Source organism: Stegostoma tigrinum, chromosome 17, assembly GCF_030684315.1.
Source record: "Stegostoma tigrinum isolate sSteTig4 chromosome 17, sSteTig4.hap1, whole genome shotgun sequence".
NCBI lineage: Eukaryota > Metazoa > Chordata > Chondrichthyes > Orectolobiformes > Stegostomatidae > Stegostoma > Stegostoma tigrinum.
In genome coordinates this window covers 60,229,142-60,253,934 of record NC_081370.1, presented here as the reverse complement: position 1 = coordinate 60,253,934, position 24,793 = coordinate 60,229,142, and the positions used below count along the sequence as shown (strand labels likewise).

Genomic DNA, 24,793 nt, shown 5'->3' with positions numbered 1-24,793 from the left:
CCTGGTATTTGGTGGATGGCTGGTTCACAATGCAGGGTGATACCATCAGCACAGGTTCAATTCCTGCCCCCACTGAGGTTGCCATGAAGCCCTACCTTCACAATCTCTCCCCTCGATAAATCCTCAGGTTAAGCTACCATCAGTTGTCTCTCTCTAATAACAGAGCAGCACTATGGCCCTCTGGGGTGATGGCGAGTTTTAATGATTCTGGACTGGAAAGGTCATTGTTTGTTGCAGGTTCTTGAACGTGCTCCTTCAGTTGATTGATATTTGACTAAAAGCAGATCGTTCACATCAGTTTTTCTGTAACATTTTGAATCTTGCTGAAATGGCAATTTCCTGTCATTCAGAACTCGAGATGACAACTCTGCTTCTCTATCCACAGATGCAGCCTGATCTGCTGAGTTTCTCCAACACTTTCAGGATTCACAGTGATCTTCCTGGGCATATTTCCTGCATTTGCCAGTGATTGTGAGAGGCCTAAATAAAACCGAATGACCAGCTGTTGTTTCTGCCAATGATCCTCAAAAGCAACAGCTTGCCCAAGGCTTTTGGCAATTCAATTTGCAGATAATCTTTCATTTTATTAGCAGATAATCTTGTTGGGATTGCTATACAATTCATTTTACCTGCCACATGGAATTCATGATAAGCATTTTACCCATCACAAATCTTAATTAAAATGCAAGACTGGGGTTTCAACTAAGCTTCCTGTAAAAAGGCAGAATATATAATTTATCACATTCAATAAATGATAGGTCCATAAGCATATAAAAATGTAAAAGGAAACCGTGGTGGCATTTGCGTTTTCTCCCTTAGGACAACTGACCTTTCACTTTATTTGAGGAAGTAAATGTTAATTCAGCTTTTAAAAGGCAGATTGCACATATCTAATAAAATACCTCAATGACCAGTAGCCTGATGTTTAAAATGTAACAGTGTTAAAATAAAGTTAAACCTGTTATTTGCCAATTAGTAGAATCTGTCTGTAAGCAGACAACTGTTGGGATTCTCATACATTTACAAAGCTGGGAGACTTTGCTAGGATTTGACAAGTGAAGCAGAATTTGACAGTTCCAAATGAAGGCCACTCCCAGGCTGAAAGATCTAATTTAGTCCCCGAGTCGACAGTCTTTTCTCCATACCCTGAAAATTAGACCTCTCTAAGAATTACCTTTTAAAATCAGCCACCAAACTAGATTTGAAAGCCTCTCTGATGAAGGGTCTAGGCCCGAAACGTCAGCTTTTGTGCTCCTGAGATGCTGCTGGGCCTGCTGTGTTCATCCAGCTCCACACTTTGTTAATGTGGATTCTCCAGCATCTGCAGTTCCCATTATCACCAAACTAGATTCAACCACATTTTCAGGCCGTGTGGTTCAGAACACTTTGTGGAAAAGGTTATTGTTTCCTCTCTGGGTGAAAATATTTTTCCTCAGATCTCCTTTAAATACTTACTCCTCACCTTAAACTTACATCCTCTGGTCTTAAACACATCTGCCATGGGGTAGGGATTTTCACGATCTACTCTGTCTATGCTGCTCTTAATTTTCCATACCTCAATCGGATCCCCCCTCAGCTTCCTCTGCTCCAAGAAAATCAACCCCAGCCCATCCAGCCTCTCCTCATAAATGAGAGTTTCCATTCCAGGCGAGACTGTGGTGAATCTCCTCTACACCCTCTCCAGTGCAATCACATCCTTCTCAAATTGTGGTGACCAGGGGGAACACGGTGCTCCATCATTGGCCTAACTATGTAATAAAAGGTTGTAACAAGACTTCCTTGCTCCTTTATTCTCCTCCCCAGCTAATGAAGGCAATCATCCTGAATGCCTTCTTCACCACCCTGCCTACCTGTGCTGACACCTTCAGGGATCTATGGACTTGTACATCAAGGTTCCTTTGTCCCTCAGTACTCCATGAGGACCTACTACTCATTGCGTAAATCCTTCCCTTATTAGATCTCCCCATATACATGACCTCACACTTTATGGGATTAAATTCCATCTGCCTTTGCCCTGCCCAATTTACTATTTGATTAATATCAATCTGCAGCTTGAGACCATCTTCCGCACTATCAACAGCACTATTAATTTTCATGTCATCTGCAAACTTATTAATGATACTTCCACATCCACATCCAAGTCATTAATGCACTTAATAAATAGCAAGGGTCCCAGCATCGATCCCTGGTCACAGTCTTCCAATCACCCCTCCACCATCACAATTTGCCTCCCGTTTGCGAGCCAGTTTTGGATCCAGTTTGCCAACTTACCTTGCATCCCATGGGCCCTTACCTTTTAGACCAGCCTTCCATGTGAGACCTTGTCAGAGGCCTTACTGAAATCCATATAAACCACATCAACTGCTCTACCCTCATCCATATATTTCACCACCATTTCAAAAGACTCTATTAATTTGCCTTGGACAAAAATCCATGCTGACTATCCCTGATAAATTCCTGCCTTTCCAAGTATTGATTAATCCTACCCTTCAGAATCTTTTCCAATAATTTCTCTACCACTGACATCAGACTAACTGGTCTGTAATTACGTGGCTTATCTTTGCTGCCCTTCTTCTTGAACAAAGGAAGCACATGAGCCATCGTCCTGTCACCTGGCACTTTGCCTGTGACCCAGCGAAGTATTAGATATCTCTACCAGGACCCCAGCAACCTTGTCCCTTGCCTCCTATGGCAGCCTGGGATACATCTCATAAGGCCCTGCAGATTAATGTGTCTTTATGCCCACTAAAACATCTAATACCACCTGCTTATTTATCTTAACATCAACATTTTCTAGAACCTTACCATCCCAACTGATATCTGTGGTTACAATATCTTTCTCCTCTGAATACAGATGAAAAATGTTCATTTCAAACCTCACCCACTTGCTCTGGTGCACGCACTGCCTTATTTCTAGTCGGACTATCTATGCACTGGCACAAAAATTCCTCCCTGTCTAAACCTTTCACACTAAGGGGATCCCAGTTAATGTGAGCAAAGTTGAAGCCCCCCACTACAATTGTCCTGTTTCTCTCCTACCTTTCTCTGATTTGCCCACATATCTATGCTTCTATCTCCCTGTCTGTTGAGAGGCCTCTAGTATAATCCCAGCAAATTGATAGCCCCTTTTTTATTTTTAACTTCTACCCAGATGGCCTCATTTGAAGACCCTTCCTCAGAACAAAGGTCACCGGACCCGAAACGTTAACATCTAATTTTTCCTTCACTGATGCAACCAGAGTTTTTCCAGCAACTTCTGTTTCTGTACACGTCTTCGTCATGGTTGGTCTTGGCAGAAGAGATAAGTTTGTTTCTTGGTTGCTACCAGTTGTATAACAGCAGCGTGTCTACAGCTGATAAAAATAGGTTCCCACTAAATCCAGTGTAAACCTCATCCGAGAGCCATTCCCATACCAGAATCAGATGGCTGTTTCTAGCCTTGACACTCAAAGGGCGCTGGTCAGTGCAATGATATTGAAAACATGCCTTTGATGTCGCTGCACATGCACAGTTGTGGCACATTGAGTAATTCCAGCCCAGTCAAGAGGATTCACAGCTCATGTATCAATCCCAGATTGTACCATCTCACTTACAGCCAGCTGAACTCTGCCTCTTGTTTAAGCAAACTCACATCAATTCCACTTGTATTTGTAAACCAATGGTGCCTCACAAAGCTCCAATATGATTTCACATCGATTCCAGTTACGCATTTGTTGCAGCTTCACGATGTTGTCTGAATTTACATCCCTTGTGGCCTTGAGTGGCCTCAAAACTATTAACTCTTACTGCGACCTTCACTCACTTCCCCAACATTTTGCTTTTTCCCTCCTATAATACGTTTACTTCCCATGAGCCAACTGCAGACAAATGAGCCAGCCCACTATGGAACAGTGCACAATAAATACTGTGTCCTAAAGCAGAGGCTCCACTTAGACCGGAATATACTTACTTCAAAATCTCTTGGAAACAAAACTATTTTGCATTTCTATATTGTTAAGATAACACAAACTTCAATAAAACCTATCAAAGCAAATACAGCAGATGCTGGAAATCTGAAACAAATACAGAGAAGCTCAGCAGGTCTGCCAGAATCCATGTAGAGAGAAACAGAGTGAATGTTTCAAGTCCAATTAACTCTTCTACTACTTTAGTTACAGAATGCAAACTGTTGGCCTTGCAAACAGAGGCTAATGCAATGTTTGGCTCATTGATTTGCTCTAAAATCACGGGGTTTAAAGTACTTTAGTGGTGGTGAGTTACCAATCATTCAGGACGTGCAAGTTGCTGTGGCAATATGGATTTATGCCTTCATGTTGCAGTCTAGTCATACGAACAGAGTAGGCCATTCAGCCCCTCGAGCCTGCTCCACTATTTAAATGATCATGGCTGATCTCATCTCAGCCTCACTCACTTTCCTTCCCATTCCCTGTAACCCTTCAACCCATTACTCATTAAAATTCTCTCTCTCACATCCTTAAATTTACTCAATGTCCCTGCATCCACTGCTCTCTCGAGGGGTAAACTCCAGATTCATCACCCTTTGAGAGAAATAAGTCCTGCTCATCTATGTTGTAAATCTGACACCCCTTGTTCTGAAACTGAGACCTCTCAGCTGTAGCTACGGACACTGACAAAAGGACATCCACTCTTCTTTCCATCCAAGAGAAAGCAAAATCTCGAAATAGATACGGTAGGGAAGGATGCCATTTGGCCCGTTTTGCCTATACTGATTCTACAACCTAGTGCAAATCTCCTGCCTTTTCCCCATTTCCCTGCACCCCATTACTATCTGAAACATCACATGGAAGCTCACTCTAGTCCACCTTTCTGTGGTGTCCAGCAGAAAACAATCTGCTGACGGATATCGGATGCATAGAGAATGGATTTTCCTGAAAGTCTCCTTCAATTGGATCCTGGAGGCTGACACCTCAATTTTTAATCATGGTTTCAGCAATTCAATTGAAAAAAATACCTAATTTACTGAGTGTATTTATTGTGTAAGTTACTTATGAAATCAATGTCTGTTTTTCCCTTCTCAATATCAATGGTCTCCACCTCTGAAAGTCTAATCTACAGCTTTCCTCTTGCTGGCCTATGGCTTCACTGGCAAAAGAAACATTCCCTCCAAAATATGGCCCACAAGTGAGCTCAATCACTGAAGGGTAGACTTAACCTCAAGTAGGGACAGGGGACTTATTGTGGAAGAAAAACCACACCACATCCAGCATGGCTCTCTCATTGGACAATTTACCTCAAAGCAATGAAAGATGTCAGAGGCTAATCCTTATCCACAAACACAGAGAAAGGTTCAGCACGCATCACTAGTGATAACATTTTCCAATGGGATCAAATCCCTCCCAACAATATGCCTGGTTAGGATCAGCTCTCAAGTTAGCTGGTGTGCTTACTCAATAAACCATGGGGTACCACCCACTGAGTCAGTATCGGAAGTCTGCATACTCCATTTCGCACAGCAAAGACCAGAAGGCATGCTATCGTTCAACTCCTGATAGACCCGAAAACAAAATATTTAGCTTTAGCTTGTTCCAACTCCTCCTATTGTTTCTTACTCAGTGGTTCATAATGTAGTTTACCTCAGCAACGGCCAAAACAGAGTCTCAAACGCACAACACAGGCATAGAGTCCTTTCGCTTTTTATAAAAAAACAACTTAAACTAGTTTTGAAAACAATACAAGAAAATTTATACCACACAAAGGAAAAGCCTGTGAAAGCCTAGACCAAAGGGAAGCTATTGCAGGCCTACTGTTCGGTCACTGCCCTGGTCTTTTCAGTTAAGTTAGTGAATGCTGTATCCTCACCGAGTAGTTACCCACTTGGGCCTGGTAGAATTGGTGCACAGAAAGAGGCCATTCAGTCTACCACATCTATGCTGCCTCACAGAAAGGGCTAATCAGAATCCCATTCCCATCTCTTTTCTCTCAGACACAGGTATGTCATCTCCTTTGGTTTTGCCAGTGAATGATGCCCTTTGGCACTGAACTTCTGAATTCAAATTGAAAACGTAAATGAGAAACTGTTGGGGTCCCGACACTGATCACTGGAGCTCGCTTCACCCCAACATATTACCTAATGCTAAATCATTCAAAGAAAATGTGTTTTCCAGTTCTGTCCAACACCGCTCCAGCTTTAAGCTACATTTTTGTGTGGAACATGATCAAGTACTCCTTGGAAGACAGGGCAGATCATATTCAAGAACTTTCTGTTATGTTTGGGCTGTCACTTTCTCAATACACTGTCAAAGAAATTAGTCAGGTGCAGGAAAGAAATATTTCCCGCACCTTTCACAACCTGAACAGACATCCCAAAATGCTTAATAGTCAAAGAAGTACATTTTGAAGTATTAAAGGTAAAGTTTTCATTGTCCTACCATAGGGCTGCTCTGTGTGAGAGAGAGAGAGAGAGAACAGGTGTGGTTTGGCCTGAGGGTCAATGTGCCTCAGGCGAGGGGAGAGTTTGAGAAGGTGGAATATTCATGGTAACCTCAGCTGGTGCAGGAATTGAACCTACACCGTGGGAAGCATTCTGCCATGCTGACCAAACACCTATTTTGGAATATTTTCATCATTGCAATGAATGGAAATGTCAGCAACGCACATGCACAGCAAAGACAGTCTAACATTTGTTGAAGGATAGTTATTGGTTAAGAATAAGAATTAAGATATTGGTTCAAAATAAAGAGAAGCAGATGTAGGACTGAGGTCAGGAGGAACTTTTTCTCCCAAAGGATTGTGAATCTGTGGAATTCCCTGCCCAGTGAAGCGGTTGAAGCTACCATGCTGAATGTTTTTAAGGCAAGGCTAGATAAATTTTTGAACAGTAAAGAAAATAAGGGTTATGGTGAGCAGGCAGGTAAGTGGAGTTGAGTCTCAAAAAGATCATCCATGATCTTATTAAATGGCGGGGCAGCCTCAAGGGGCTGGATGGCCTACTCCTGCTCCTAGTTCTTATGCTGTGATGTTCTTAAGACTCCCCAGTAGGTTGTCCCTCTTCAGAGACTATGGGTGCAATGCAAGTTACTCGCCCCTGAGATTGGCAACGGAGGTGACAAGAACGGAGTGAGAATCTCTCCAGAGCCAGCTTGCCCAATTATTTACCTTTCTCACCAACTTCAGTGATTAAGTGAAGCTTCTACAGGGGACTTTCCAAACAGGCTAGCAACGGACACTAAGAAATCTCAATTCACCACCCACTACCCTGCATGCACAGCAGAGAAGAGAGGGCTTGCTGGTTCCAGGGCTTCCCAGCTTGGATTGGGATAAGTAGTGGCTGAGTTCAAACTGTGTTCAATTTGTCCCAATCACAGGTAGGGATGAGGGGCTGCTGAAATCTAAAATCCTCCCCTTGCCTCTGAGCTCCCTGTGCCCTCTCCCCAAGACACTCAGGCTGGGAATCCCAGGAGAAAGACACATCTTGCCAATGGGTCCCCCAAACTTTAGTCTTCCAGCAAGAACTCCTAGTTATTAATAGAGATAGTAGGAACTGCTGATGCTGGAGTCTGAGATAGCAAGGTGTAGAGCTGGATGAACACAGCAGGACAAGCAGCATCAGAGGAGCAGGAAGGCTGATGTTTCGGGTCCGGACCCTTCTCCGTTTCTGAAGAAGGGTCCAGACCCGAAATGTCAGCTCCTCTGCTCTTCTGATGCTGCTTGGCCTGCTGTGTTCATCCAGTTCTACACCTTGCTATCTAGCTTTTAATAAATTGAATTATATTGAATTAGGAAGTGAAAGGCTTTCAGAGATTTACCAGGGCTTAAATGTAAGCCTCTAGTTTAGCACAACCACCAATTTCTACCTTTTCCCTGTCCAGGAGTGGACTCCCCACTGGGCTGTTGCCTGGCACAAAGATCAATAATCATCACGTACTGTCAATAACTTGGAAGATGTTCTGTCTGGCACAGAAAGAGCCTGCATTTCTATGAAGTCTAAGACCCAGAGGCTCCTGACGTCCTATTGGCTGGTAGACTCTAATGAGGTGGCACCCCAATTGCAATTCATCAAGAAGCTCAACAAACAAGCTGACTAGAGTTTGATTCACCAAGGCATGTATATTGGAGCTTGATTCGGCATCTTGTGGTTGGTGGAGAGGGAGGTGCCACTGAATACAACTACCCTTGACACGTAGACTACAGCATGGAAAATCTCAGCCTATATTTCAGAGTTTGTCATAAAAGCTCATTCTTAGTTTTACTCTTCATAAATTATTTCAACTCTTTTAATCAGCTCAAACCTAATGTTCATGTGCATGTAAATGTCCTGATCTACTTTGCTTTTAGAATAATTTCAATAATATCTCACAAATGTTATATCTTGGACTCATTTAGGAATTCCGGCTAAAGATAAAAATAAGAATAGGCCATTCAGCACATCAAGCCTACACCTTTTTAATTAGATCACAGCTGATCACCTACTTCAAAGCCTCTTTCCTGTACTGTCTCTGTGTCCTTACATGCTGTTAGTCTCCAGAAATTTATCTTGAAACTGTTCAATGATTGAGGCTCCACTGACCTCTGGTACAGAGAATTTCAAAGATTCACCACCCTCTGAATGAAGAAATCTCTCCTTATGCCAGTCCCGAATGGCCTACATTTTATTCTGAGATTATGTCTGTCAGAGCGTACTAAATAGGATCAGGACTAGGCCATTCGGTTTGTCAGACCAGTTCCACCATTCACTAAGATCATGGCTGATCCAACATTCCTCACACTTATTTACTGTTTATACAGTAAATGGCAGAACCCTTAAGACTACTGATAGGCAGAGGGATCTGGGTGTATAGGTACAAGGTCACTGAAAGTGGTAACACAGGTGGAAAGGGTAGTCAGCAAGGAATATGGCATGCTTGCCTTCGTCGGCTGGGGTGTTGAGTTTAAAATTTGGCTGGTAATGTTACAGCTTTATAGAACCTTAGTTAGGCCACATTTGGAACATTGTGTTCAGTTCTGGTCATTTTCCCTGTAAATTGTCATGCCCCGTAAGAATTATGTAAGTGGTGTCTGACTTTTATCACTGCAGCCTGATTTTCATTGTTATCTTCATGTTGAAGTTTTTAAATTCTGTTTGGATTATTATTGGTCCAAAAGCATGTACTTTTTTATGAGACATCCTTTGTAGATACTCGAATGAAACCAATCATCAAACGTGTGAGCTATCTTATACTCACATTTTGCATGACTCTCATTTCCTGCCGCCTACGATTAGAATGCAGGAAAAAATGTATCTAGCTGTCACATTTTCCTACCTTTCCTCCTCCAATCACCTTCTCGGCTGCATACACAGATTGACTGCATCGTGGGCACTTTTCGGCACCACCAAATTTGTGAGCAAATTTGGAGGAGCTGGGGTTTGCAGATGGATGAGGCTTAGCCCTTGGGGGAAAAGCAAACAAAGACAGATTAAAAAATTAGAGTATAAACTTGTCAAAATACGTGGTTAGTGTGATAGGTATGTTACACCAGAAACAATAAAACTGCCAAAGTTTCTCAAAGCTAATTGTAAGACAGTAAATATGGTTTGACTATTAATGCATTGTGAAAGACCCATTCTGATATTCACTTCAATGTTTGCATGTTTGTCTTATCAATTGTTTAAATGTGGTACATAAAGTTGTGAATCTAGCTGATGTTACCACTGGTCCCAGAATAAAATCTGACATGATAGATCACTTTTTAAAAAAAATAATTTAACATTGTGGCCATTCAATGAAAAGTAGCTACAAAGCTGCAGATTTCTTTTAATAGCAACAAAGTTTATTACGTAAAAGAAGGAAAAGGCAAACAAAGCTATCTAAAGGGAGAAAACAAAATCATAGAAGTTAAACAAACTTTAATCTATTCCATAGCACCGTCACTTTAGAGCGATCAAAATCCAGAGAAATGGTTCTTCCCTATCAAAAGTTTGGGCTCGATTTAACTGGAGCTCCTCAGTTGTGTCCTGTGAACTGTGCAGGCTTCTGACGTAAATACTCACAAAATGGAAAGCTTATACTTTCTTAGTCTTTTAGAGCCATAGAGATGTACAGCACAGAAACAGCCGCTTCAGTCCAACATGTCCGAGCCAACCAGATATCCTAAATTAATCTAGTCCCATTTGCCAGCATTTGGCCCGTGTCCCTCGAAATCCTTCCTATTCAAGTACCCATCCAGATGCCTTTTGAATGTTGTAATTGTACCCGTCTCCATCACTTCCTCTGGCATTCCAAATGTGCACCACCCTCGGTGTGAAAATGTTTCCCCTCAGATCCCTTTTAAATCTTTCCCCTCTCACCTTAAACCTATACCCTCTAGTTTTGGACTCCCCTACCCTGGGGTAAAGACCTTGGCTATTCACCCTGTCCATGCCCCTTACGATCTTATAAACCTATATAAGGTCATCCTCAGCCTCTGAAGCTCCAGAGAAAATAGCCCCAGCCTATTGAGCCTCCCTGTGTAGCTCAAATCCTGGCAACATCTTTGTAACTCTTTTCTGCACCCTTTCAAGTTTCACGACATCCTTCTTATAGTGGGGAGATCAGAATTGCATACAGTATTCCAAATAATAATTTTAATAATCTGCAGGTTTCTAACTAAACACAGCTGGAATACAGTGCAATTTTGGACCCCTATCTAAGTGAAGATACACTGAGATTGGAGTCACTGCAGAGAGGTTCACTAGGCTGATGCCATGTTTGGAGGGGACTGTCTTATGAAGAGAGATTGAGTAGGCTGAGCCTGTACTCATCAGATGTTAGAAGAATGAAATGTGACATATCTGAAGCAAACGGCATTCTTAGGGGACTTGATATGGAAGACGTGGAAAGGTGGTTTCTCTGTGTGTGTGTGTGTGTGTGTGTGTGTGTGTGTGTGTGTGTGTGTGTGTGTGTGTGTGTGTGCGCGCACGCGTGTGTGTGTGGGGGTGTGGGGTAGGGGCTTAGTCTAGAACCAAAGGACATCATCTCAAAATAAGGGGTCACACATTCAAGACAAAGATAAGGTGGGACTTTTTTCTCTCAGAGGATGGTGAATCTGTTGAATTATTTTTACCACAGAGGGCTATTGAGGTTGGCTCACTGTGTATACTCAAGGTTGAGATAGACAGATTTTTAATCAGTTAGGGTATATTTACAGAAATATTCAGAGATTCCTCGGAGTGCAAGCCCATAGCTCCCTGAAAGTGACACCACAAGTGGGTAGGCTGGTGATGAAGGTGTACGGTATACTTGCCTTCGTAGGTCAGAACATGAAGCCTAAGATGGCGATTGTGGAGCCGGCAGTGTCTGGCCTCCTGTGCCTGGGCTTGTTCATTTCATCCGCTTTCTTTCCTTTTCTCTTTCTCGATTTCCCTCTTCTTCCTTTCTCAGTGTTATTTGGCTTTCACTCAAATTTACCTGACAAACAGAGTTCCTTGGTAGGGAGGTAGCTTTGATGGGTTCTGGAGCGGCGGTGCCATCTTCAGAGTCAGTGTGGCTACAGACTTGGCTGGCCTCTGAAGACTGGAGCGGAACTCTGGCGGTGACATGGCATGGGCTGGTGTAGCCTGGAGTCAGTCCCTGGTGACAGCATGGCATGGGCTGGTGTAGCTTACAGAAGGCCCCTGGCGGCAGCATGGCATGGGCTGGTGTAGCCTGGAGAGGGCCCTAGTGGCAGCATGGCATGAGCTGGTGTAGCCTGGAGTCAGTCCCTGGTGGCAGCATGGCATGGGCTGGTGTAGCCTGGAGTGGGGCTCTGGTGGCAGCATGGCATGGGCTGGTGTAGCCTGGAGAGGGCCCCTGGTGGTGACATAGTGTGGGCTGGGAAGCCTGGAGTGGGACTGTAGCAGAGAAGGAAACATTTGAACCTTCTTTAAGTTATCTTAAGTTATTGTGGATAGCGCCTATGAATGAGCAACAATTCACACTTTTCACTGTATTTTGTATTTAATATGTGACAATAAATGATTCGACTTCTACATTGAGTGTAAAGTTGACAAGGCTTGTTGCAGTAGTACAAAACGTTAGTTCAGACACATTTGGACGATTGAATGCAGTTTCGGTCCCCACAGTATAGGAAGGATGTGGAGGCTTTGGACAGGGTGCAAAAGAAATTTGCCAGGCAGTTACAGATAAGGATTTCTGAAGAAGGGTCCCAACCCGAAACGTCAGCTTTCCTGTTCCTCTGATGCTGCTTGGCCTGCTGCGTTCATCCAGCTCTACACCTTGCTATCTCAGATTCTCCAGCATCAGCAGTTCTTACTATCTCTTTACCAAGTTGTTATCTGGGTTGTGGTGAATTAGCTATAAGGAGAGGTTGGACAAATTTGAATTGTTTTCACTGGAGTTTCAGAGACTGTGGAGCAACCTGATAGATGTAAATAAAATTATGAGAGGCATGGATAGGTGGATAATCAGAGCCTTTTTCCCAGGGTGGAAATGCTAGGGGGCAATGGTTTAAGGTGAGAGGGGGCAAGTTTAAGATAGTGAGGCAAGTTTTGCACACAGAGAGTGGTAGGAGCCTGAAATGTGCTGCCAGGGGAGGTGGTAGACAATAGCAAAGTTTAAGAGATATTTGTATAGACACACAAACAAGAAGAGAATAGAGGGAATTGGGCCACGTGCGGGCAAATGAATACTTTAGAAAGGCATCATGGTTGGCTTAGACATAAGGGGCCGAAGGGCCTGTTCCTATGCAATTCTGTTCTATGTTCTACAAGTTATGGGGAAAAGGCAGCAAAGTGGAGTTAAGGATTATCAGATCAGCCACGATCTCAGTGAGTGGCAGAGCAGACTCTACAGGCTGAATAGCCTAATTATACTCCCTTATCTTACAGTCTACAAACTCCTAGTTGAGAAGTTGCAAAAACTAACTTCCAATGGGATAATTTATTCCTGCTATTGGATCAGCTGAATGTTCAGGAATGCTGACTGACCTAACTATTTTTTTAACTCCCTGAAAAAAGTGATGAATGCCAAGATTATTTTGAGATATGATATAAATCAGACACCTTTAAAATGATTGAGCCACTCATGCCACTGCAATGGCACAGGAAATTGGTGCTTCTAATGTCAAAGCTGGAAGCTGACTCCTCCCATAGCTGTTTGCTTGGTTTCAGAGAAAACAAACAAACTCCTGCCAACGTCACACTCTTCACTCTGCTCAGCTCAATGCTCTGGCCCCACACTCGTCCCCGCACTCTGAATCCCATTCCTCTGCTCACCACCTTGCTCACTACCTCCCTTTCTGCTCTGCTCCTGATCCTTCACTGCCACCCTCCCACTCGCTGTCTCACTCCCTCACTCCCGAAGGGAGGAGATGGTAACATGGTGCTGAGTGGGAGGCAGGCATTATGGAGACTGGGTGTTATGCAGAGAAGCATTTGGATTGAGATAGACTGGCCCAGGATTTGAATTTGCTTACAATGTTGGAAAAACGTCATTTCATTACCGCAGTTCTTTGATAGCGGTACCTCCCTGGGCATTGCCCACAGGCACAGTGACTGTGTGGGTGGTGAGTGCACCTCCTGTAGTTTGGTGGCTGTAAATGCAGCCTAAAAATAATGCCCCAGCTGCGCTCGAAGAAAGAGTTTCTCACAAAGTAAACCTCCTTTAAAACCAAGTGCCTTTAATTGATTAGTTTTTCCTGATCTCTGATCAACGTTGATCCCATCTGCAGCGGCAGACAGAATATTAAAACTGCTTCATACCACTTGGGTTGAACAAGAAAGAAAACATTCTCAGTGGTGTGTGGGGACAGGATTGGTTTGGTTGATAATCATGGTATCCATGGGTTTAGCTGTGATGCATCGCAATTATCAAACATAACTTTAATATAACTTTTTAAATGGGACATAAGCGTTGCTGGATTGGCAATGATTTATCATCTACCCATTCTCTGAGGAAGGGTGCCCTGGCTATGAAGGTTTACTCGACTGATTCCTGAGACTGAAGGGCTGATGTATGAAGACAGACTGGATTGGTTGAGACAATACTCACTGGAGTTTAGAAGAATCAGTGCAGAACTCAGAAACTTATGAAGTTCTAACAGAATTAAACACGGTAAAATTCTACCCTTCGGGCCTGGTCTGCTAGTCTACAGGATCAGGACTGATCTGACATCCACTTTCCTGCCCTCTCCCTGTAACACTTGAGTCTCCTTCAGATCAAGAATCTATCTATCTCAACCTTAAATATACCAAACGATTCTGTCACCCTCAGCTCTCTTTGAGAAGCAGTTTCAAAGGCTCCAACCTTCTCAGTGAAGAAGTTCCTCCTTATCTCAGTCCTAAATCAATAACACCAAGTTATACTCCATCAGGTTTATTTTAAAACGTTGGCTTTTGGAGCATCCGATGAAGGAGCAATGCTACAAAAGCCTGTGTTTTCAAATAAACCCGTTGGATTACAACTTGGTGTTTTGTCATTTTTAACCTTATCCAATCCAGTCCAACACCAGCACCCCTGCATCATCTCAGTCTTAAATTGGTGTCCCTTTATTCTGTGATCATGCCCGATGGTCCTAGGCTCCTCCCATGAGGGGATACATCCTCTCAGCATTTACCCTGTCAATCTCCTTAAGATTTTTATATGTTTCAAAGAGTTCGCCTCTCATTTTCCTCAATTCCAAAGAGTTGAGTCTCAACCCATTTGGCCTTCACTCAAAAGACTGCCTGTCCATACCAGAGATGTCCCAGTGAACCTTCTCTGAACTGCCTCCAATGAAATGATATCTTTCCTTAAATAACAGGGCCAAAGCTGCTCACAATACTCCACATATGGTCTATAAATGCTGCCTGGTCAGTGATGCTCTCATCCAGTGAATGAATAAAAAAAGTTATTGTAGATGCTGCAAATTGATAGTGAGAAGTAGCAAATGCTGGTGATACTCAGCTGCAGATACAGGAAAATGTGAGATTGAAAAGCCAGAAGGAAAGGTTGTCCCAGAATTATTCTACAATCCTATCTTTCTCTTGAATCAGAACCATGAACTCTCCGCACAGTTGCAGCCTGACCTAACGAGTGTTTCCAACATTCTCTGTAAAAATACATTGCTCCTTTGTTTCACATTGCAACTGTGACAAATGGAGCGAAAAAGAAACAGCATGAGGTACACACAAACACGATAATTAAATTGAAATGTGATTTGTTCCATACTGCACAACATGCAGAGGCATTTATTCAAGTACTGATCTGTATCCATGTCCACACTGGGAGATAGATCAGCGCAGAACCACACAGATTGCGTTTTAATACTGGATTACAATGGAGACTCAGAAAACTAGACTGTATTTATAATGATACACATTTTCCATCAGAAACTCAGTTTGAGACAGCTATGATTCAAATTTCAATTTGTGTGGCGTTTTCATCTTTGGAAGATTCATAACAATTCTTTCTGTATACTAATCTGTTCACAAGCAGTCTCAGCAATTTCTGGTCAGCAAATGTGCATGAGGGTATTATCACTCCATTCAAACACTAATTACAGCATTCAAAGAGGCCATTCAGCCTGAAATGTTTGTGCCAGCTCTCTGCAGGAGCAAGTGCCATCAACCTGCCTTTTGTTCACAGCCCTACAATGGTTCTTCTCTAGATAATGTTTCAATTCCTTTGCAAAAGCCACTGCACACTCTAAGGCAGTGCATGCCAGATTCCAATGACGCATTGCATGAAGACAAATGCTTCTTGTTTGCCTTTTTTCTTGCCAACCACCCCACATCAGTCGTGGCTAGGTCTCAATCCTTCCACCAAGGGGAACAGCTTCTCCCCATCTATACTGTCCCATGATTTCATGTCTCTCAATCAAATTTCTTCTCTACTTTCTCCTCTCCAAAGATGACTGACCCAGCTTCTGCAAGCTATTTTACACAGTCAACATTCTTCAATCCTGGGATCATTCTCAGGAAACTTTGCGGCATCTTCTCCAAAGTCTTCACATTCTTCCTGAAGTATGAACCATTCAAATTAGGAACCGAGACAGACCATTCGGCTCTTTGAGCCTGCTCCTCCTTTCAATAAGATCATGGCTGATCTGTTTATGTTTTGAAACCCCATTCCCATTTATTCCCAATAAATCTCAATCCTCTGCCCATGAGGAATCAACCTAACTCTGTCCTAAAAATGTTTAATGACACTTTCGCCTCAACACCTTCTGAGGCACAGATTTCCAAAGTTGCACAGCCCTCTGAGAGAAAATATGTCTCCTGATTTCTGTCATAAAAAAGCCCAATCTTGACTTATGGAGCCATAGAGATGCACAGCATGGAAACAGACCCTTTGGCCCAACTTGTCCACATTGACCAGACATCCCAATCTGACCTAGTCCCGTTTGCCAGCATTTGGCTTAGTTCCCTTTCTATTCATGTACCCATTTTAAATGCCTTTTAAATGTTGTAATTGTACCCGCCTCCAAATCTTCCCTGGCAGCTCGTTCTGTAGACACACCACCGTCTGCATGAAAAAGTTACCCCTCAGGTCCTTTAAAATCTTTCCACTCTCATCTTAAACCTATGCCCCATAGTTGTGGATGCATCCACCCTAGGAAAATTGGCTATTCACCCTATCCATGCCTCCCATGGTCTTATAAATCTCTATACGGTTGTTAAACTTCCTAGCCTGGGACTGGAATGTCCTTTCCCTGTCCAACTCGTCAACGGTATTCAGCATCTTATATCATTCCTCACTCTTCTAACCTCCAGTGGAAGCAAGCCCAGCTTGTCCAAACTATCTTCATAAATGACCCACTCACAGCAAGTGTCAATCTGGTGAATCTCCTCCAACCCATCTCTGAAGCCTTACTTAAATAAGGAGACCAAAACTACACACTGTATTTGAGATGTGGTCTTACTAACACCTTGGGTACTTGAAGCAGAACATCCTTAATTTTATGTTCAATTCCTCTCGCAATAAAGGATGACATCTCATTGATTTCTTTGGTTATTTGTTGTAGGTGCAGACTAACTTTTTGTGATGAATGCACTAGAACACCTGGATCTCTTTGCACCTTGGAATTCTGCAGTTGCCCTCTTTTTAGTTAATATTTTACTTTTTTACTCCTCCTGCCAAAATGAACAATTTCACCTCTTCCCACATTATAGTCCATTTGCCAGATTTTTGCCCATCCACTCAACTGATTTACAGCCACCTGCAACATTCTTATGGCCCTTTCACAGCATATATTCTTATCTTTGTGTCAGCTACAACATCAGCCATCATATCTTCACTTCATTAAAGCATAGGTGTAAATTATAAAATGTTGAGGTCCCAGCACAGATCCCTGTGGGCCTATGCTTACCATGTTTGGGGCAATATGGTGGCTCCGTGGTTAGCACTATTACCTCACAGCACCAGGGACCCTGGTTCAATTCCTCCCTCGGGTGACTGCCTGTGGTTTGCACATTCTCCTCATGTTTGTGTGGGTTTCCTCCGGGTGCTCCAGTTTCCTCCCACAGTCCAAAGATGTGCAGGTTAAGTGGGTTGGCCATGCTAAATTACCCTGTAGTGTTCAGGGGTGTGTAGATTAGGTGAGTTATGAGGGATAGGTCTGGGTGGGATGCTCTGAGGGACAGTGTGGGCTTGTTGGGCTGAAGGGCCTGTTTCCACACTGTAGGCCTTCTATGATTTATGACGTCCTGGTAAAAACTCATTTAAACACTCTGTTTTCTATCATCAGTTGATCTTCTTTCCATGCTAATATATAACACGCTAGACATTGAGCCTCTACTTTCCACAATAGCCTTTTATGTGGCACCTTGTCAAAGCCTTCTAGAAATCCAAGCCTCGTCCATTAGCAGGTTCTCCTTTATATGCAGCGCACATGACTCCTTCAAAAACTCCAATCAATGAATTAAATGATATTCCTTATGCAAAATCATCATATCTACTTATCCTGCGTTTTCCTAAATAACAAGCCATAACTTGACTGAAAGCCAATGACAGCCAAACTAGTTTTTCCATGGTTCCCCCTTTTTTACTGCCTCTCTTCCCTCACAAACAGAGGGCTTATGTTTCTGGCTTTCCAGTCCTTTCCAGAATCAAGTGAACTTCAGAAAATTAGCTAGTGTATCTTTCACATCATTAACCACCTTGTGGAAATCCATTTGGGCCTGAAGACTTGTGATCCCAGAACCGGATACAACATTTCAGTTGAAGAGTAAACCGACGTTTTACTCAGGATTATTGCGACTTATTGTACTCTATTATAGGTTGATTGCAGCTTTCCTGTTTTTCTGATCTCTGTGCCTAATTATAAAAGCCCAAGAATCAACGCACAGTCTTTTAACCATTCTCTCAAACAGCCTTGCCATTTTCAATGATTTTTGTCCATAAAACCTCCAGCCCTTCTGCTGTTACATCCCCTTCAGAATTGTATCCTTTCGTTTATACAGTTTCTCCTCTTCCTTTCAGCTAAAATAAATCCATCCATCCTTCAGAAATATGCTTTATATTTTAAACACTTACTCCACCTGATGCGCACCAGGAGTTTCCAGGGTCTCAGAGCTAAGGGTGCCAGCACCTTGACCATAGCCATAGCCTTTTGGCCCATATTTCTTGCCATAGCAAGCCTTGCAGTAGATCTCAGCTTCATGTGCAGCCACTGTAGTGCTGTCCAGGGCTTTTCTACAGATCACTGAAAAGCAACAAAAGCAGGAGGCTGATGGAAACCATGGCTGCTGATGCATTTATTTAGCAAAATGAACACTAAAAACCTAACTGTAATGAGAAAGTGATTTGATAAGAAAAAACTGCACAGGTAGCAAGCAGGAAAAACTTGATACATGGGCTGCATTGATATAATTTCGAGAACTGAAGATGAATTATGAAGAGGGTAATGATCAAGTTTAAGTTAGTAGTGGAACAGGAGGCAAATGGCAGATGGAATTTAATGCACAAGTGTGGAGCAGTTAATTTTGCAAAGCATTAAAAGGTAAAAATAATTTAGAAATCTAAACAAACACAGAATGCAGGAGAAACTAGGCAGGTAGCATCTGTGGAGAGAGAAATAAAATTAACATTTTGAGTTCTACGTAATTCTTCTTCAGAACTGTTCTGAAAATTTGAAGAACAGTCATATTGGACTCTGCAGACGCTGCTAGACCTATCAAGTTTCTCCAGCATTCTTCGTGTTTGTGACACGAAGGGTACATTTAGAAGGGGATGAGGAGCAGATGGACCAAAGCGATATGCTTATAAAGGACTGAAGGTGACCAGCAGGTTGAGATTTTGTTTATGCTAGCAAAGAATATGATTTTGATTTTAGATTACTGTCCAGCTAATCTGGCATGATAGGAGAGAACTTCAATGACTACAAATGGGCAGTAATATAGCCAAAGTACTGTTAATGAGCAAATTGCAGTTGTTGCTCACAGTTACTAATGCTGTCGGATACATCACATGTCTGTCTTCTACAATGCCCACAAATCCACTAACAGAAACTGCTACTAAACAGTAATGAGTTTCTGATTTAGACTCCGGGGGGTAATATGGGTCAGAATCACTGGAGAACAATCAGCTGGTCATACAACGAGAATTTCATAGGTTAATGTTGGAGGGGGGCCCTATTGCCAAGCTCACCTTGTTCAGTTAGATTGTCTTTCAGACCTTCTTTGAGGGGTGGTGGTGGTGGGTGGGGGGGGGGGGTACATGATGGAAGAAGCTTACTTACTGCAGATAAAGCAGGTTTTATGGAAACTTCTGCTGTTGCATTGTATCTCCTCAGCATGGTAGACTGTCTTTTCACAGGCAGCACATTTGGCTCCACCACCCCACTGTGGCATCTTCTCGGAAAATAATGACCTAACAATCTAGAAGACAAATCCAGAACTGACAAATAACCAAAATGCATAAACACAATGTATTCTTCAAGATCATTCACAGCCATGAAGAAAGCCTCTCACCTTCAAAAGAGGGCAACATTTCAAAAAGTTAAGATGATCACATCTCCCAACATAATGTCAGTCAAAACAGCAATGCCTATTTTCTATTGTGCCTTTAAGACAATGATGATGCAGTCACAGGACCAATTGTTAAGCAAAATCACTTGACATATATTCCACATACATTCAAACATTTAAACACAGGTGCAGAGATAAGACTTCAACAAAAAGGAGAGAGAGAGAGAGAGAGAGAGAGACTAATGGACAGGTCAGAGCTTGGGAGTTCTCTGGTGAGTAACTCAACTTCCGACTCTCCAAAGCCTATCCACTCACATACAAGGCACGAGTAAGGAGTGTGATGGAATACTTCCCACTTACCTGGATGGGTGCAGCTCCAACACTCAAGGTCTCTACATTTTCCAGGATACAGCAATGTCCTGGATGAGCAACCCTTCCACTACCCTCATCATTCATTCTCTCCATCACTGATATACTGTGGCAGCAGTGAGTACCACTGACAAACTGCACTGAAGAACATTCAATCTGGTCTTTCTGTATAGAGCCAGACTCTGAAATCCTGTGGCTTTCTCTGGTCTGAGGCGATTGACCTTGGAGAAGGAATATATCCGAAGGAAGGGTCAAGTTGCCTGCATGAGACTGGGCTTGACAGGAACGTGTTCTATAAACTTCCGCCTCCCTCTCACTACAAAGGTGTACAACAATGTAACATCACTGCTGCATCCTGGAACACGTGACCACACGTAATACTTGTCTATTGTTGTATTGTGACCTATTTAATGAACAGTCACCAGACTTGGATGAAATGATGCTTGAATTAGACAATTCTAGGCAAAACACAGCAAAACAGCTCTTGTGGCACAGTGGTGGTGCCCCTAACTCAGACCAAGAGGCCTGGGTTCAAGTTTAATCTGCTCCAGGGCTGTGTATTAACATAACTGCAACGTTGGTTAGAAAACATCTGACCAAAAATAAAGCCAGTGAGGTGTTGCCTTCTGGACAGGGAAAGGGACCAGAAGAGAAAGCTAGGAGTTGTTTTTGTACTATAGATTTACAATAAAAGGCTTATAAATCACTGAAACTCCTCTGTTGCCTAATTCAACATAAGGACATTTGTGTATGAAACAATTATGAGACGTGAGTGTTGTTGGTTCAGCCAGTATTTATTACCCATCCCTAAATGTCCTGAAAAGGTGAGCTGCTTCCTTGACCCTCTGCAGTCCATGTGCTGTAGGTTAACCAAAATGCTGCTGGGGCGGGAGTTCCAAGATTTTGATCCAGTGACATTGAAGGAATGACAATTTATTTCCAAGTCAGGATGGTAAGTGGCTTGGAGATGAACTTGTAGGTTGTTGTGTTCACATGTATCTGCTGTCCTTGTCCTTCTGGATAGAAGCGGTCGTGCATTTGGAAAATGCTATCTGAGGAGATTTAGCAAGGTGTGCAGTGCATCTTGTGATAATACATTGTAAACTATCAAATGAAATGTGACTATTCCTGAGTTTCCAAATAGTATGTATGTACAGGATTTAAATCCTATTACCAATACAATTGTTAACATGCAAACAGCATCACAATAAATATCTAGGTCTCTCAAGTACAAAATAGAATTTATTTCAACAAGCTTGCAGCAGGTGTTCCTTCAAAAGTACTTTGCAATCTTAACATCAAATCACAGTTCAGACTTCCTGTGTCCATTTCTAATGTATTTCAGGTCACTACACAATGTCGAGAAATAAAGTTTTAAAAATTTTACAAATGCCATGCTTAAAACCCAGCATTATGAAGATCTATTCCCATTATTGTTATTCTTTATTTGTCTGTCTCCTGATAGTTGAATGTCACAAAATGTCAATCTGTCTGACAGATATTGTACCATAATCTGTTATCAGTGTACCATTATCCTCAGGCTGTGCATGATAGCTTGAGTCTATTTCCCATTAGATTCCTTCATACTGCTGCTTGGCACAAATGTGCCACAATTAACAGTGGAAGACAAATGGCGTCACTCGTTTAAGAGAACTAACGATTAGTTTTCACTTCCAAAAATTAAATAAAAGGATACAGCCGAAAAGGGTGGGAGAAGCAAAAACCCTCAAGATAGTTAAGAAGCATTTAGATGAACACTTGAAACAACTTTGCATACGAGGCTACAAGGCAGGTGCTGGAAAATGAGATTAAAGTAGATGCATGTTTCATGACCAAAGCTGACACAATGAGCTAAATGGCCTATTCCTGTGTTGTTAAAAACTCTGACTGTTTAATGTTTTATAACCGGTATTAGGGACTTCTCCATTGAATTATAATCAGCGAACATAGCTCAGGTTTTGAACAACTTTGTAGATGTATGTCACCTTAAGAAGAATATAGTCTAATTTAACAAAGTGAACCCTATATTATATTGGAAAATATGATTTCCTGATAAACACATGAGATTTTCAGAGGAACAACAGCAATATGCATTTACAAAACATATTTAACATACTCAAGACATACAAGGCAGGGCATGCACCCTGTGCTGGAAAATGGGATGAGAGCAGCCATGTTTGTTTTTGACCAGCATATACATGACGGACATCCAATAACCTCAATGCCTGTACAACGGAGATATCCGAAGACAGTATGGGATATTTCTTCAAAACAAAATTCACAGAATCTCTTTAAAACCTGCATCAATTTTTGAATCAAATACACACTAGCCCCATACAACAAACTCTAACCACTACTGTGTTGTTCAGTGAAGTGTGAGCAATTCAAATGAAATACAAAGATTAATTCTTAAGGTCAGTCCCAAACAATAATGCTATTGACCTTATCATTGAGATATTCATAGGTTCACTTCAAATTTGGCTAAAAATGGTGAATTTTTTTTCACAAAATTATAAAATAAATTTCCAAATTAAAAGACAAAACTATTTCTCTATTCTCTCTAAATTATATACATTTATCACAACTAAACACTTTAGAGGTTTCCTTCCAATTTGCATAAGGACATCTCAACTGTGGTTGCTGATCACAGTTCTAATCTTGCTAAATGGTATAAATCTTTGACATTTGTACAATTGGTTTTATTGAATTATTTGGAAAACCTAAGGAATCTGGAGGGAGGTTTATTTACACAGCCAATACGAGCTGCTGCTCTGTTTCAGTGAGACATGAATCGATCTCTCACAGACAGTGATAAGACACAGTTGACTGCCAGGCTGGATAGATTAGAATTGTCATTATAACAGGTCCTGGTGCCCTTTCTGTAATGAAGAAGGGGGAACGTCTGGAATAACACGATAAGAATCCAGGAGTAGCTGGGTAGGAAGCCAAACTCTGCTTGAAGGATCTCACTATAGCTGGCTCTGATTTTGTTACCACAATACAAAATGAGTCACTGCTTCCATGCTGCAGGATTAAGCTTTTCAGTTTTTCTTTAGTTCAGGAGCACCTGCTTGCCATGTGCTCTGCTCTGCCTAATTTGTCACAGTACTATTTTCCTGATTTAAACTGCTTTCAGTCTTCAAATCAGATTAATGTTAAATTACTTCAAATTATCTCATGTATACAATGCAAAAGCTGATTTAAGATTCAATTGAAACAGACATCCCCAGCACGCAGCTACCATTACAGCTACTTCGCAGATGAAATGTTTACGCACAAACCATTTAGTACAATTTCAATTTGTCAGCTGCTGTGAAAATTAATTAAATTAAATCTTTATGGCCTATACTATTTATTTGTCCATCAATTTTGATGCACGGTCAGGGAGGGGATGCTAATTATGTACCGAAACATAGTTCAGCAGTTTACTTATTTGTTCTAGAGTTGTTCATCACCCTAAGGAAATGTTGAACAGATATCTGATAAAACATTAATACCCAGTAAACACATACCCCACCTGACATTGCAGAGCCCCTTCTGCATATTTGTATGAAAGCATTCAAGACAAACAACAAGGGCAGAAAAATAAAAACCGAAAGAACTGTGGATGCTCTGAATCAGGAACAAAAACAGAAGTTGCTGGAAAAGTTCAGTAGGTCTGGCAGCGTCTTTGAAGGAAAAAACAGAGTTAACGTTTTGAGTCCGGTGACCCTTGCTCAGAACTGAGCAGAAAAATGCTTGCTTTGAATTTCCAGGAGCCCCTTGCCCAAGTTTCATAGCAAGGTTGCTTCCCAGTTTTGAGAAAACCCTACACAGGACAGCAGTGGGAAGCAACCAAAAATCCAGCTACAATTAAATTGAAATTCCTTGCCAAGGCTACTCAGCTCGTGTTAATCAGCGGAAGTACAATGACCTTCAGAAGCATTTCACATGAAGGTGAATTACGGCGGAATATAGATAGAGTGGAGACTTGGGCAGATAAATGGCAGATGGAGTTCAATCCGGGCAAATGTGAGGTGATGCATTTTGGAAGATCAAATTCAAGGGTGAACTATACAGTAAATGGAAAAGTCCTGGGGAAAATTGCTGAACAGAGAGATAGAACATAGAACATAGAACAGTACAGCACAGAACAGGCCCTTCAGCCCACAATGTTGTGCCGACCATTGATCCTCATGTATGCACCCTCAAATTTCTGTGACCATATACATGTCCAGCAGTCTCTTAAATGACCCCAATGACCTTGCTTCCACAACTGCTGCTGGCAACGCATTCCATGCTCTCACAACTCTCTGCGTAAAGAACCTGCCTCTGACATCCCCTCTATACTTTCCACCAACCAGCTTAAAACTATGACCCCTCGTGCTAGCCATTTCTGCCCTGGGAAATAGTCTCTGGCTATCAACTCTATCTATGCCTCTCATTATCTTGTATATCCCAATTAGGTCCCCTCTCCTCCTCCTTTTCTCCAATGAAAAGAGACCGAGCTCAGTCAACCTCTCTTCATAAGATAAGCCCTCCAGTCCAGGCAGCATCCTGGTAAACCTCCTCTGAACCCTCTCC

General features: G+C 42.1%; 1 protein-coding gene across 1 annotated transcript in view; it reads right to left on the bottom strand.

Annotated features, from left to right (window-relative positions):
- Nucleotides 1-24,793, bottom strand: part of csrp3 (cysteine and glycine-rich protein 3 (cardiac LIM protein)) — a 45,676-nt gene that overhangs the window by 8,820 nt on the left and 12,063 nt on the right. Inside the window, exons 2-4 of the mRNA XM_048545618.1 lie at nucleotides 19,633-19,771; nucleotides 18,429-18,597; nucleotides 9,261-9,387 (exon numbers count right to left, since the gene is read on the bottom strand). Coding sequence (XP_048401575.1) covers nucleotides 9,261-9,387; nucleotides 18,429-18,597; nucleotides 19,633-19,744 — 408 coding nt within the window. The 5' untranslated portion in view covers nucleotides 19,745-19,771. The remainder of the gene's footprint in view (nucleotides 1-9,260; nucleotides 9,388-18,428; nucleotides 18,598-19,632; nucleotides 19,772-24,793) is intronic.